The sequence below is a fragment of the Chlorocebus sabaeus genome, chromosome 11 (assembly GCF_047675955.1).
Source record: "Chlorocebus sabaeus isolate Y175 chromosome 11, mChlSab1.0.hap1, whole genome shotgun sequence".
Taxonomy (NCBI): domain Eukaryota; kingdom Metazoa; phylum Chordata; class Mammalia; order Primates; family Cercopithecidae; genus Chlorocebus; species Chlorocebus sabaeus.
In genome coordinates this window covers 20,307,439-20,323,088 of record NC_132914.1, presented here as the reverse complement: position 1 = coordinate 20,323,088, position 15,650 = coordinate 20,307,439, and the positions used below count along the sequence as shown (strand labels likewise).

The 15,650-nt window shown below is 36.6% G+C and overlaps 1 protein-coding gene and 1 pseudogene across 5 annotated transcripts in view; both read right to left on the bottom strand.

Moving 5' to 3' along the window:
* Positions 1 to 2,207: 2,207 nt before the first annotated feature.
* AEBP2 (AE binding protein 2) overlaps positions 2,208 to 15,650 on the bottom strand; it is an 83,332-nt gene continuing 69,889 nt past the window's right edge. For 3 of the 5 annotated variants that reach the window (XM_073020531.1, XM_007967841.3, XM_007967849.3), the window contains 4 exons: positions 11,101 to 11,168; positions 8,734 to 8,847; positions 5,068 to 5,094; positions 2,208 to 4,501 (listed from right to left, as the gene is read on the bottom strand). In XM_073020531.1, the coding sequence (XP_072876632.1) occupies positions 4,456 to 4,501; positions 5,068 to 5,094; positions 8,734 to 8,847; positions 11,101 to 11,168 (255 nt within the window). In that variant the 3' untranslated portion in view covers positions 2,208 to 4,455. The remainder of the gene's footprint in view (positions 4,502 to 5,067; positions 5,095 to 8,733; positions 8,848 to 11,100; positions 11,169 to 15,650) is intronic. The other 2 variants (XM_073020532.1, XM_007967847.3) reach the window with 1 other exon arrangement.
* Positions 12,714 to 14,724, bottom strand: LOC140712743 (large ribosomal subunit protein eL34-like; annotated as a pseudogene).

The window sequence follows — 15,650 nt, the reverse complement described above, 5'->3', positions numbered from 1 at the left end:
GGCAGAGGTGGGAGAGTCACCTGTGGTAAGGAGTTCAAGCCCAGCCTGGCCAACATGGCAAAACCCCGTCTCTACTAAAAAATACAAAAAGTATCCGGGCATGGTGGCACGCACCTGTAGTCCCAGCTACTTGGGAGGCTGAGCCACAAGAACCACTTGAACCCAGAAGCAGAGGTTGCAGTGAGCTGAGATCATACCACTGCACTCCAGTCTCAGCAACAGAGCAAGACTCCCTAGCGAAAAATAAAGAGGTGGGGTCTCGCTGTGTCACCCAGACTGGAGTGCAGTGCTCTGATCATAGCTCACTGTAGCGTGGCACTCCTGGCCTCAAGCAATCCTCCCTTCTTACCCTCCCAAGTAGTTGGGATTAACAGGCATGAGCCACTATATCTGGTATATAAGGTTCTTGTGAAAACGTATCTGATATTATCACAGGATGTGGCTTAAGCCAGGTCACTTCAACCCTACTACTGTTTTATCACTATTAATTCTCCAAAGTATTCTACTATAAAAATTACTCACCTATAATACCCATTCAACAAATTTTACAGACTATTTTGTGCCACGAATGATCATGCTAGGGACTGGCTGTGGCAGAAACACCGGACACAACTTCACAGTGGTATCACAATGTACATTCACGTCTCACACTGAGCACAGCAGTGTGGTACAGTGAAAAGAATTCTGACCTAGAAAAAAAACACCTGGGTTGCAATTCCTGCTCTAACCTGCTTACAAATCCTTTTTAATTTTCAGATTAACAGAACTATGTGTGAGACCACGCAAACTTGATTCAATAAATAAATTATGCAATGTAAGTATTTAGGTTTTTTAAGATAAAAGTAAGAATACATTTTACTACTATAACACATTTTTAAGGCTACAGAGCCTTATAACCATTAAATTTTAAACATATTCTAATCTTTAAAAAAAACAGCAAATATATTAAAACTGCAGTGTTAGAACTGCTAAATGTCCTACACCAGGTCCCAAGATTCTTAAAACAAACCATGTACACAGGAAATTTTCTAACAATTTCTTCCCTTTTATGAATACATATCCTATTATTTTTTAGAATAGAGAAATATGTTTTAACCAAAATCCCCAAAATGTCCACTTAGCTCAAAAAAAAATTTTCCAATGACACGATTTAACGCCTTTTTTAGAAAACAAGTATCTCCTTGTAGACCTGTACCCAACAGGCTTTGTTAAACAGACATACATATCAGTTTTCATATAAACTAAGAAGTTCTTTTAGAGAACTTATGCAGAGGTATTAAAGCTTTCTTTTTTTTAAGTTGTGACTAAAGAGAAAATCCTCCATCAAGTATTCTTAATACATATTTTCCCATTTTTATATTTGAATAATCCAACATCTGTTCATCATGAATTAAGAATTCAAAGAAAAAATAAAAATGCTTTAAACAACTGGAAATTTCTACCTTTTTAAGAGTAATACCATATTTAAAACATTTTATTAATGTGTAAAAGGGGAGAAAAGCATTAAGGCCAAAGATTTACTGACATATTAATGTTTTCAATTAGTAAAACAAATCTTAAAATATTCATTGAGAGATAATTACTGTCCATCTTACGTGAAATTCACAAGTAACATGTGTCCACTTTAGGTAACATTTATATATAAAAAGTTTATTAGAAATATAAAAATTTTTAAATTTTACACTATTTTTCACCTTAAGATTCTTTTAGATAAAGCAGATGTGCCTTATGGTTCCAACACAATCTGATGTACAAAATCTTACTTAGTTCTTAGTAAAATAAATACAGAAACACAAATGATGAAATGATGGACTACTAATAACTTAAAAAACCCAACGTAAAAGTTCCCAAAAACCACCATTTGTTATAGGTACCTAATATGGCGATATTTACTGTAAAATACTTAATGTACTGGCTTATTACCAAGATCAACATTATCATATTAAAATGCAAGTTGTGTGGTCTAAGTTTATGTTTCCAAACTTTTTGTCAACTAGACAAAGGAACCAAAAACTTTTCCTTAAAGGACCAGAGACAGGCTGAGTATCCCTTATCCGAAATGCCTGGGACCAGAAGTATTTCAGATTTTTGATTTTTTCAGATTTTTTAGTATCTGCATATACATAATGAGACTCAGAAATGAGATCCAAGACTAAACATAAAGTTCATTTATATCTCACATACACCTTATACACAGAGACTGAAGGTAATTTTACACAACAGTTTTAATAATTTTGTGCATGAAACAAAGTCTTAATTGTTTTGACTATGACCAGTCACATGAGGTCAGGCGTGGAATTTTCCACTTGCGGCATGATGTCAGCACTCAGTTTTGGACTTTGGAGCATTTTTTTATTTCAGATTTTTGGATTAGGGATTGCCAACCTGTAGTAAAAATTGGGGGCTTGCAGGACCTAAGGTCTCACCACTCAATTCTGCCACTGCAGGAGAAAGCAGGCACAGACAACATATAAATGGGTATTCTTGTGAGCTGCAGTTTGCTTGATGCTGAACAATACATAAATTCTGCACAACAGACTTATTTCAGGTATCATATTACAAGTATGTCATATTTGAAGGTAGGAGCAACAATACAGATGGGTAGACATTAATAAATGAAAATCACAAATTAAAATTTTCACACTTATTACCCAGTCATAACTGGATGCTATGTGTATATATGTATACATACAAGTTATAAAGCTAGCTCATTTCAATTCCATATTCTTTTTGGTGTGTTAATCAACAGTATCAAACCAACATCAGATAAGCAGCAAAAGGATTATGATTGATTGAGTACTCAGAAGTTAATCAACGATCACGAAATCTGGTTTTCACATCTAATTATTTCTACACAACAAAAAAACTTATTTACTGTGCTCTACATAGAAAATATTAGATGTATCTTTTCAGGTGTAATTTGAAAATTTAATTGAATTGTTACAATTTGAAGCTAAATGTGATTTGCTTTGTTTTATTAGAAAAAATACTCAAGCAAGGTCTACAATCATTGGTCAATTAAGAATGACTTACAAGAACATGAGGCAATAAAATAAAAATACAGGTACAAACTATGTATCTGAAACACTTCTATTTGGCAATTTTATAACAAATCAAATTTTAAAAAGAACAAAAGAGATTGCAGATTACTTCGCAGATACAGAAGAAAGCAATTGATGAAGTGCTTAAGCAAAAGAAAACAACAAAAAAAGAAAACACACTGCTTTTCTTTTTAAAAATAAAATCACATTGCTATAGATCAAATGGATAATACCCTTATTAAACAACCATTCCAGAATGTCTTATAGTAGCAGTGCTTTTATTTGCACTTCACTTAATAAGACTCATTTCATGTATATAGCTCTTTACCCCATTGTTAACGAATAAAGTCTCTCATAATTTTTACATTTTTAAATTTTTTTAAAGCAAATGAGAAATGATTTATGCATCATGGAACCTTTCCCATTTTGGAACCAAAGGTTTAATTCTATATTTTTGTCTATATTTCTTTAAAAAATTTAGTGTAAAAACTGCTGGTTTTTATATCACTGTAGTAAAGTGAAAACTCCTCAATCAGGAGTATTTTCTGCAGTTTCACTGCATATAACCACATACTTTACAATGTCCTTCCAACAGTAAGGAAGTAATTGATTTCTTGATCACTGTCAGAAAAGAGTGCCATAATTCTATTATGGGTATAGGTCCTCCCTCAAAGACTTTCTGGAAGGATGTTCAATGTGTTTTGTTCTTATAGATATTAACAGTAGTACATAGTCCCTTAAGTCTGTGAAAGACATTTATTGTTAAAGAAGGTGCTTTTATTAACAATTCCTCTGGCAGCACTAGTGAATTACAATATCCTTCAATATTATTTCTACCATAATATATACATTTAACTTTCATGCCTCTAGAAAAACATCTACAGTACATTTCAAAATATAAAAATATATTACAAATCTGCTGAATTATTTACAAGCAATGTTCTATTATCTCTATGCAACATTTGTTTAATACAATACTAACAAGTTACACATATTTCCATTTCTGTAAGTTAAAAAAAATCGATATGGCTTCTTGCTTACCAAGCAAGAAAGTGATTTTATTTTCCTTTTCAAAACCAACTTTGGTGCATAAAAGATTCAGTTTGAAGATACTTGTAAAAAAAATACAATTTTTCTTACATTAAGAAAAAACAACTCAAAAACCAAATGATTTCCTCAGAAAAAAAATTAGAGTCATATAGGTTAAATGAAAATATGAAGATTATTCAAATAATTTGAAAGGTTTTTCAAAAACCGTTAACAGATTAGTTATATAGGTAAATATTAACATACTGTACTCCATGAGAAAGCCCTAGTCCTGAAAAGGGAGCCACCAGACATACTGCAACACTCTTTAACAGTAATTTTCAGCCCTAATTCGATAGACGAATTTTTAGTTGATTGCAAACGTCGTTCACTGTTTGCTTAAATACAAATTGAACACTTTTCTTATCAGAGTTCTGCAAAAGAACACAAATGGCAACCAATCACATCTATTTATCATAATTGAAAGGTAAATTATCTCTTGATAATTTTCATTGTCTAAATATTTCCTAATATGACTTCAAATCAATAAACACTGTCAAGACAAATATCCTTACAGTGCTTTTGGTATTTGTAAGGGCACATGTTGTAATTGTTTTTCTTTCCAATATAAACTACTGAAATCAATAAAGGGAAGAAAAAAAAAAAAAAGCAGCTTAAAGCAGCAAGCATGCAAAGCCTTTAAGAAGCTGTTCTACTAAGTTGCCAAAAGAGTGTTTGCTCAGTCTCCCACAGTACCATTCCATGAAAACGTGGATATACAGTAATATATTAATATATTCCACCGAAGAGTCTACTTCATTCACAGAATGTTTACACTAAGCATAAATATTATCCTAAATACTGGATTTAAAAAAAAAAAAAAAAAAAAAAAAAGGAAGGGGTTGACTCTAATGTGCAACTTTTCCTAAACCCATTGTCAGTGACTAAGACTGCAGGTGTCCCCGCTTGTTTGCTTTTTATGTATTTATTTATTTTTTACCTCTTCAACCTCTTCTGCGGCATTGTTCTAGAAAAAGAGAAAAAGAAATTCTTTTATTCAACTGAATCAAACACATTTGAGTGCTTCAAGAGACATTGAAAATATTAAGATACAGGCAATGTGATGATCATAGATTATAATAAAAATGTATTTCCAAAACATTTACACATAAGAATCTATACTTAGTTACATAATACAGTTGTTTTTAATAAAAGTTTTAAATTTAGCCTAAAAGTTTTAAATTTAGCCTGCTAGTGCATTTCTAAGACAGAATTCCATGTGTAATACATATATTTTAGCCAATTAATACTTTAAAATTGATGCTTGGCTGGGTCCCAGAGGCTCATGCCTGTAATTCTCCCAGCACTTTGGGAAGCCAAGGCAGAAAGACTGCTTGAGCCCAGGAGTTCAAGATGAGCCTGGGAACATAGAGAGAAGTGGTCTCAAAAACAACAACAAACCCCAATGCTTAAATCCCAAATAAATACAGTTGTCTCTCAGCATGCACAGTGGGAGTAGGGGATCCCCAGAATCTCCCGCAGATTCCAAAATCCAAGGAAATAGCAGGATTTGCAAATAACCTACATACATCCTTCCGTATGCTTTAAATCATCTCTAGATTACTTATAATATTTAATACAATGTAAATGCTATGTAAATCATTGTTACACTATATTGGTCTTATTTGTATTATTTTTTATTGTTGTATTGCTATCTTTTCCTCCTAAACAGCTTTGATACACAGTTGGTTGAATCCATGGATGTGGAAGTTGCGGATACAGAGGGCCAACTGTATATTCCTTTCAGTCTCATTTTGAAGGAATATGTTTATTTTGCAGAAGGTTTGCCGTACTTTCATTATGACATATGCACAAGCAGGAAGTTATTTCTCCTAAAAACAAGTAAGAATAATTGTTTTTCTTCTTTTAATTAATTTCACAAGTTTTCCCAGTCAAAATCCAGCAATTTAAGAAAAGACTGCTATACTAGGACAAATGTAGGGGCTTCTATGACTCTATACCACTCTACAGTACACTCAATTCTGATTTCCAGAATAGTGAAAGCACAGAGGTTTAGAGTCAAAATTAAGTTGTTTTTTTGGGGGGGGGGGAACGGAGTCTCGCTCTGTCGCCCAGGCTGGAGTGCAGTGGCCAGATCTCAGCTCACTGCAAGCTCCGCCTCCCGGGTTTACGCCATTCTCCTGCCTCAGCCTCCCGAGTAGCTGGGACTACAGGCGCCCGCCACCTCACCCGGCTAGTTTTTTGTATTTTTTTTTTTTTTTTTTAGTAGAGACGGGGTTTCACCGGGTTAGCCGGGATGGTCTCGATCTCCTGACCTCGTGATCTGCCCGTCTCGGCCTCCCAAAGTGCTGGGATTACAGGCTTGAGCCACCGTACCCGGCCAAAATTAAGTTTTAAGATGACCTTTTTTTTTTTTTGGACCGAGTCTTGCTCTGTAGCCAAGGCTGGAGTGTAGGACGTGATCTCGGCTCACTGCAACCTCCGCCTCCTGGGTTCAAGTGATTCTCATGCCTCAGCCTTCCAACTAGCTGAGATTACAGGCGTGCACCACTACATCCGACTGATTTTTGCATTTTTAGTTGAAACAGGGTTTCATCATGTTGGCCAGGCTGGTCTCGAACTCCTGGCCTCAAGTGATCCACCCACCTCGGCCTCCCAAAGTGCTGGGATTACGGGCGTGAGCCACCTCACCAGGCCAAGATGGCATTTTTGACACAGGTAGGAAAAATCAAATCCACAGAAGCACCTAATATAAGAACATCCTCATTTCAAAGAATAAAATCAGCAAGAATTGTGGAATCACACACATAAATTTGAGAATATGCAACACTGTTCCTATGCACTTCAGAACATTAGTTCTAAGCTTAAATTTTGTTTTAAGTCACTTTCATTAAAATATCTAAATTGCTTCCTATATAGCACAGAAACAGAAAAAAAACAAGCTGATCTGGCGAGAAAGCAAGACTCTTGGAAAGAAGGAAACAGGATGCAGGCAGAAAACCAGATTAATCTTAATTTAAGACCTCTAAGAGAGGTTTACAACTAGTTCTAAAAGGCAGAGTGGCTCTCCCAAAATATCACTCTTTTAGGATGCTAATTTTAATTCATCTCTCCAAAGAGTAAACTTAACTCTAAATTAGGTACAAGTAAATCAAGAACACTCAATTATTTTTCTTTATAGAGAGAGAGATAACTTGCAACCTTCCCAAATTTTTGGTAGTAGATTACTCTCAATCTTCTCCTTGATGATCTAGTTCATTCCACAAAGAACAAGTTTTATTGTATTAATTAGCACTTTCACCAAAAGATGTTTGAGAAGAAAAAAACTTTTTTGAAACAGGGTCTCACTCTGTCAGCCACGCTGGAGTACAGTGGTGCAATCTTGGCTCACTGCAGCCTCGAACTCCCAGCTCAAACAATCCTCCTACCTCAGCCTCCTGAGTAGCTGGGACCACAGGCATGTGCCACTATGCCTGACTAATTTGTGTATTTTTTGTAGAGACAGGGTCTCACTATGTTGCTCAGGCTGGTCTCGAACTCTTAGACTTCAGTGAACTGCCCACCTCAGCCTCCCAAAATGCTGTGATTATAGGCATGAGCCACTGGGAACAGCCAAAAAAAAACCTTTTTTGTAATAGGGAAAACTATGCTTCTAGATGGCAATGCCCATTATGTTAGAATTTTACTCACAGAATAATGTCCCAAATTACAGGAAATCTCCAGGTGGATAGCACCCCAAAATGGTGCATCGTGGAATGAATATGTCCCTCAAAGTATTTAATTAATGTAAAATTAGCTATCTTTATGATAGCTAAAATTTACAAAGTTTCATTGAAAAAAGATATAAAGTCCTTTCCGTAAGAGTGCCTTTTAAAAGCTGGTTTTAAGCATTTCCACCACTTTTTTAATCACTCTCATGTACATCATTTGGTTAGAGGCACTATGGAGTTCAACCACATTCTGTGGAAACTTGGGCAGATTAACTATTTAACCTCTTGCCTCAGTTTTCCAATCTGTAAAGCAGAGACAGTAAAACCTACTTCACAGAGCAGCCGTGAGGATGACGGATATGCAAAGCACCTAGCAAAGTGACTCAGCGCATAGAAGAGAAATGTTGGTCTCTTCTCCTTCCCCCACATACCTTCATAAGCACAGCACACTAAAAAAAGCTCAAAACATAAAATTACTAGAAATGTGAACACTCTAAGCTATGTCTTAAAAAACAAATAGTATTTGAATTGCTCTTTTGGAAAGTTTGGAGAAAGGATAAGTAAAAAAAAAAATCAAACAATTTTGGTGTTTCAGACTTATGCAACATATTCTTAGGTCCACAAAAGTCTGTTATTACAAAAAGAATTACTTTGTTAAAGGGCACTTATTTTCAAATTACTAAGTATATTACAATCTAACATACTTAAGATAAATCTGGGATTAAGCATATAAACTTTATTAGCAAAATACTGTTTTTCTGGATTCTACAATTTTTAACTCTTTGTGAGTCCACATACAAAAAACAAGCCAGGAAGTAATGAGATAGACTTGGTATCAAAATTCAGCACTTAAAACTAAGTCCTAATTTATCCAAAATTTGGGGAGAGAAAATTACAAATCAAAAAGTAAAACATAAAGGCAAGCATTAAATTACCTGTATATGTTTGGGTCCAAAAGCAAGGCAGTATCTTTGGGTAGCTTTGATAAATGAACTACTTTAGTTTTTAACTGATGTCGTTCACTTTCATTCACCCACACATCAGGCAGACTATGAATTAAAAAACAAGTCAATAATAAAATAACATTAATTTTAGATTTACACTTCATGTGCCTTCACATTCTGGCATTTTCTGCTACTCTGATCAGTCCACATTAAGTGAACAAGTTTCCCAGAAGCCAGGGAAGTTCAGCTATCAACCTTAATAGCAGGACGTGGAGTTCCAGATAAGAAATGGCAGTGTTAAATTTTAAACAAGAATTCAGGAATAAATTAAACATTTTCAGTGGCAACATCTTATCAAATTAGAAATCTGTCAGAACACACTGGCTAGCTTTTAACTCAATTAGTGAAATTCATACTTGATTTTGACTTGTTGGAAATCTGACAGCAAGTTTCTTTACTAATAGAGAAATAAAAGGGCCCAGTGCAGTGGCTCATTCCTCTAATTCCAGCACTTTGGGAGGCCAAGGGGGGAAGATAACTTAAGCCTAGGAATTTAAGACTACACTGGCCAACATAGTGAAACCCCATCTGTACTAAAAATACAAAAATTAGCTGGGCATGGTGGCACATGCCTGTATTCCCAGCTATTCCAGGGGCCAAGGCACAAGAATCACTTGAACCCAGGAGGCAGAGGTTGCAGTGAGCCGAGAGTGCACCACTGCGCTGCAGCATGGGCGGCAGAGCGAGACTGTCTCTTAAAAACAAAACAAAACAAAAAACCTGTAAGATTAAAGTCCATTAAACAAAATAAATAAAACCCCTGTAAGATTAAACTCCATTTAACAAAAGAAAAAAATGCATGTAGCCATTAACACTGAATTCAAAGAAATTCAACTCTACAATAAAATTCAAATGAATGTATTTTGATATTTGGATTAATCCATTTCCAGAACATTAGGAATATACACATTTGAACTTGATTTTTTTGAACAGGGTCTCACTCTGTCCCTCAAGCTTGAGTTGCAGTGGTGCAATCATGGCTCACTGCAGCTTCAACCTCCTGGGCTCAATTGATCTTCCCACCTCAGTCTCCTGAGTATCTGGGACTACAGGTGACACCATCACAACCAGCTAATTTTTTTTGTTTTTTGTTTTCCTGTAGAGACAAGGATTCACTATGCTGCCCGGGCTGATCTCAAACGCCTGCCTTAAAAGCAATCCTTCTGCCTCAGCCTCACAAAGCACTGGGATTACCAGCATAAACCACTGCGCCCAGCCATTGGCCACATATGTGAATTAGGCATACATAATAAAATCTTTTTCAACGAAATTTATTATATTCTTGATGCTTATAAATTTTGTCCAATATTTCTATAATATATCCTCACTTCCTTTTATAAAAAGAAAATTTTAATAAAAAGATAAAAAGAAAATTACATGAAATATCTGAACTAAGGAACATCTAGGTCAGAAGTGCTCTAAATGGGCACAAAAGCTTAAAGAAAAATGTAATCACTGCTAGAAAATTAGTCAATTGCTTTTTCTATAAAATACCATTCACTATGCACTAGAGAACATTTACAAATTGTTTAAATAAAAGATTCAAACAAAGGCACAGCTATGGCTGCTTGCATACTGTTTGGAGGTCACTAAAAATGCTAAAAATGATTTAAAATTTCTATACTTTTTCATTTTTGAGACAGAGTCTCACTGACGCCCAGGTTGAGACCCTGTCTCAAAAAAACAAACAAAAAACACCACACAAGATTTAAAAAGCTTAAGATTTTTGTTTTGTTGTTTTTGTTTTTGAGACGGAGTCTGGCTCTGTTGCCCAGACTAGAGTGCAGTGGCATGATCTTGGCTCACTGCAACCTTTGCTTCCCGGGTTCAAGTGATTCTTGTGCCTCAGCCTCCCGAGCAGCTGGGATTATGGGTGCGCACCACCACACTCAACTCAGCTAATTTTTGTATTTTTAGTAGAGACGGGGTTTCACCATGTTGGCCAGGCTGGTCTCAAACTGGCGGCCTCTCCCAGCCTCTCCCAGCCTCCCAACTTTCTGATCCCAAAGTGCTATAATCCCAAAGTGTTGGGATTACAGGCGTGAGGCACTGCCTCCAGCAAAAAATAAATAAATAAAACTAAAAATAAAAATAAAAAAGGCTTAAGTTTTGAAGCGTAATATACATAAGCCAGATAGTCTAAGACCTTTCAGATTATCTCTTCAGTCCTGACAACCTCAAAACGTTGTACAATGTCATTTCTTTTTATTTGAATTTAACAAATAATTTTTGTGCATAAGATTTTAACAAAACTAAAACACGAACTTATTACTTACGCATAGTATTTCAAATACTTACATGTCTTCAGGCATCCAATGAAGCAAAAGTTTGATCTTCCCAGAATCTTCTTTTCTCTTAGCTATTACCTGATAATGACATGAAAAGAAATCATAAAAACAATGTGTAAAACATCATTTTTCATGTATTGTTAAAAAATACTTTTGGGGCCAGGTGCGGTGGCTCACGCCTGTAATCCCAGCAGTTTGGGAGGCCAAGGCAGGTGGATCACAAGGTCAGGAGTTTGAGACCAGCCTGGTCAATATGGTGAAACGCTGTCTCTACTAAAAACACAAAAATTGGCTGGGGTGTGGTGGCGGGCGTCTGTAGTCCCAGCTACTCAGGAGACTGAAGCAGGAGAATCACTTGAACCCAGGAGGTGGAAGTTGCAGTGAGCCAAGATCGCGCCACTGCACTCCAGTCTGGGCGATAGAGCAAGACTCCATCTCAAAAAAAAAAAAAACAAAAAAACTTTTACCTCTAATCAAGAACTTAAGTGTTCATACCCTGGAAGAGATAGTACCACCACTATATCCTGTCTGCTTTGTAGTTCTTCCCTGCTTTGTAGCACTCAAACCTCTGTCTTTCCCACAAGACTGAAAACTCAATGACACAGGAATATTTCTTACCCCATGAACCTTTGTGTCATACCACCTATAGTAATGTTTATTATAAAATGAATTAATTAAATGTTTGGAAATCTATCCTAAAAAAAAAATAAACCTAGATTCAGTAAAAGCTCTGTGGCCAAGGATGTTTGTGTTACAGTGAACACCTCTGAGCACTACAGGCCCAAAAAGGGGACAGCAAATATTCCAACACTAAGATCTAGGAACTGTACTCATTAATACCTATTCTCTCCATCCAAGTTGCCATAACCCAAGTTCAGGTCTCCATTCTTCTGGACCTCCTCAGGTCATCAAAGCTACTTTCCACTCAGTACGCAGAAGGCTTTATCCAAAGGACAAATTCAGTAGTATCACTTTCCTGACAAACTCTTCAACAGTTCCCCCTAGCACTTAGGAAAGGGTAACTCTTAGTATGGTGCAGAAAACTCTTGAGGATCTGGCCTCTCTAGGCCTCAGCTATTTCATAGTTTTCTGCCTTGAACTCCTTTAGCATTATATTTAGAAGTTTCCCAAACTATGGAACATATAATAGAAATATTGTCCTGATCTCTAACCTAAACAACCAACTCTCTGGGGCTTTCTGTGCACCAGCAGCATTAATGTCTTACAAAAGAACAGTTATCATATTCACATATCGTTTTAGAGTGCTGGGCACACAACAGTAAAACAAAACAAATCCCACCCTACTAAAACTACACACTTATTTAAATGAAAATCGGAGCTCACAGCTTTTGGAAGGCTTACTACAGGTCATTTCCTCAGTGGCTCACGCCTGCAATCCCAGTACTTTGGGAGGCCAAGGTGGGAGGATCACCTAAGCCCAGGAGTTCTAGACCAGCCTAGGCAACACAGGGAGATTCTGTCTCAATACAAAAATTTAGCCAGGTATGGCGGTGCTTGCCTGTGGTCCCAGCTACTTGAGAGGCTGAGGTGACAAGATCACCTGCCCAGGAGCTGTGACTGTGCCAATGCACTCCAGGCTGAGCAACAGAGTGAGGCCCCGTCTCAAAAAAAAAAAAAAAAAAAAAAAAGTCCCTTCCTTAAAAAGCGATGTACTCCAGAATTACAGTAAAAATTGAGAACAAAAACGGTAACATGTCTCATTAGGGTATCTCTAATAGCTTTTCAATTGTCTACAAGTTCTGGCTCTGCTTTAAATAAATAAAAGCTGCAAACCATTAGATTACGTACATGTTTAAATGTGGTTTATTCAAGAAATGTGACCAGAAACCCCAATTAACGTATCTAGACTCCAAAGTATGACTTTGGCTCTATATAAAACAAATTACTGAACATTCATTTATATATTCAGCAAAAATATTTAAGTTATGTATGCTTCATTTTTTGATTACTCATTTTAACTCAGGCAATTAGACCTAGGCAAATATAGGTCTTGGTTAAGTCGAATAAAATTTATACCAAATTTCTACTCCCACAATCCCAACACTTTCTCGCCTGGCATATGCCGTGTCTGCCCATGCGCATACACAATTACACATCTCCTTTTTAGGACACTCATGCGTTATCACCTTTTCCGCGTTGCCCCTCCCCCACAACTCCAATAATGGGTGAAAAGTCTCTAGTCCATGCCTTCAAAATGCCGAGTGCTTACTCTACATTAGCATGTATCACACCATATTGTCATTGCTTTATGTGCCTACCTTCCCTCACCAAGTGTGGAGTGTAGAATATGGTAGACAATTCGGTCTCTACCCGAGGTACTAACCCAAACATTTCCAATAAATGGAGAATGCAATGCAATATAATGGAATACTATGCAGTCATTTAACATTGGGTTTACACACACACTAATAAAAACAAGTAACAGGTAGGCAGAACACTTGAGGTTAGAAATCTGTGACCAGCCTGGCCAACACGGTGAAACCCTATCTTCACTAAAAATATAAAAATTAGCCAGGCGTCATGGTGCATGTCAGTAATCCCAGCTACTCGGGAGGCTGAGGCAGGAGAATTGCTTAAACCAGGGCAGCGGAAGCTGCAGTGAGCCGAGATCATGCCACTGCACTCCAGTCCAAGCAACAAAGTGAGTTAGACTCCATCTCACAAAAAAAAAAGTAGCAACGGTACTGATATTATCAAAGTAAAAGGTTTTTCAACAACCTTGTCTCAATTTCACTTTTATTTTTCAAAACGAAGTCTCGCTCTGTCACCCAGGCAGTGCAGTAACATAATCTCGGTTCACTGCAACCTCGGTCTCCTCGGCTTGAGCATTCTTCCCGCCTCAGCCTTCTGAGTAGCCAGAACCACAGACACGGCCACTAGGTCTAGCTATGTCTTTTTTATTTTTTCTAGAGATAGGGTTTCACCATTTTGCCCAGGCTGGTATCAAACTCCCGAGCTCAGGTGATCTGCCCACCTCAGCCTCCCTCTCAAGTGCTGAGATTACAAGTGTGAGTCACAGCACCTAGCCTCAACTTCACTTTTAATCATATATTTTCACAAACACATGCGAACTAAAGGAGCTTAAATAATTAAAGAAGCTTTAAATAATCAAGCCAAAGCCATGTTATTATTAATTAAGGGGATGACAATGCCATTTGTTTTACTATCTAAGTATGTGGCTTAGCTTAGCCAATCAAAAGCATTCATAGTGGATGAAATTTTTTTAAGTCTTTTCATTTCTATTACTCAAAAAAGTTGCATTTTTTAATTTAGCTGACTGTGCTTGTGCCTTCAACACTTACACACCAATTTTCTGCTCCTCAATAAGGAAAGCATGCCTGATCCTGTCACAAACACATTTAGCACACATGGAACCACCACAGGCCCTGCTGATATGTTCTTTGTTTTGGACAATCTCATGGAGAACTTTAGCTCTTACAGCACGAACCCCTCAATGTCTGTCTGGGCACATGCCACATGCAGATTTTGGTGCTTTCCCAATGTTCTTAGTAAAAAGGTAAACAACTCTATTACCAAGGGTCTGGGACAGCCTTGTTTTGTTAGAGGCTGTATCGTTAAAAACCCTACGACATTATGTCAAATGCTGGACCATTCTGAGTGCCTGCAGACAACATCCCAGAAGAGAAAGAAGAAAGTCTTTGAAATATTTTTAAATGAATAAACAGTAAAGAAAAAATACTAATGAGAGGGAAAAGTCTCTAATTTACGACTTAAGGCACGTGTTATCTTTTGAAGTTTTTTGTTGTAGCTGGTTTTATTTTAAATGAAAGGTAGGCCAATCAGTCTAGGTTTAAGCTTAAGGAATCTATGCAAGTTAACATCAATCTGAACAGAAAGACCTAAAAAAGTATAAGAAAAGCAATACTTTCCTTTCATTACCAGATTCTGAAAATTAAGGTAATGCTTAAATAAAATAAAATCAGGCAAAACAATAATGTCAAACACTTAAAATTTCCATATAAACAAAATCAGAACTTTAGTGTTTTAATGATCTCAATCTCAATTTTTTTTAATCAAGTTCCAACCACCCAAACAAAATAATGTTATAATGTCATCCTGAAAACATATTAGGACTGAGTAAAAGCAGAGCTTTAAGCAAAAATAAAACACTGTCTCCACTATATAAAAACCTGTGGTCAGGCCAGGTGCAGTGGCTCACACCTATGATCCTAGCACTCTGGGAGGCTGAGGCAGGAGGACTGCTTGAGTCCAGGAGTTTGAGGCCAGTCAGGACAACATGGTGAATCCCTGATTCTATTTTTTATTTTTTTTAAATGTTTTTTTAAAAAACAAACAAAAAAAAGTCTATAGTCAAATAAATACTCTGATTTTACACTTGGCAACAAAATTAAAAAGCCCAAACACAGGTCTAGAGCTGTTAAAACAAAATACCTCTACAATGAAATAATACATAAAAACAATGCAAGCCAACCAAGCACAGCAAGCCAACTGATTGGTAACTAGGATTTTGCTGACCTCTTCTGGAGAAGGCTCGAAAGAATTAATGAAATAAGGCTA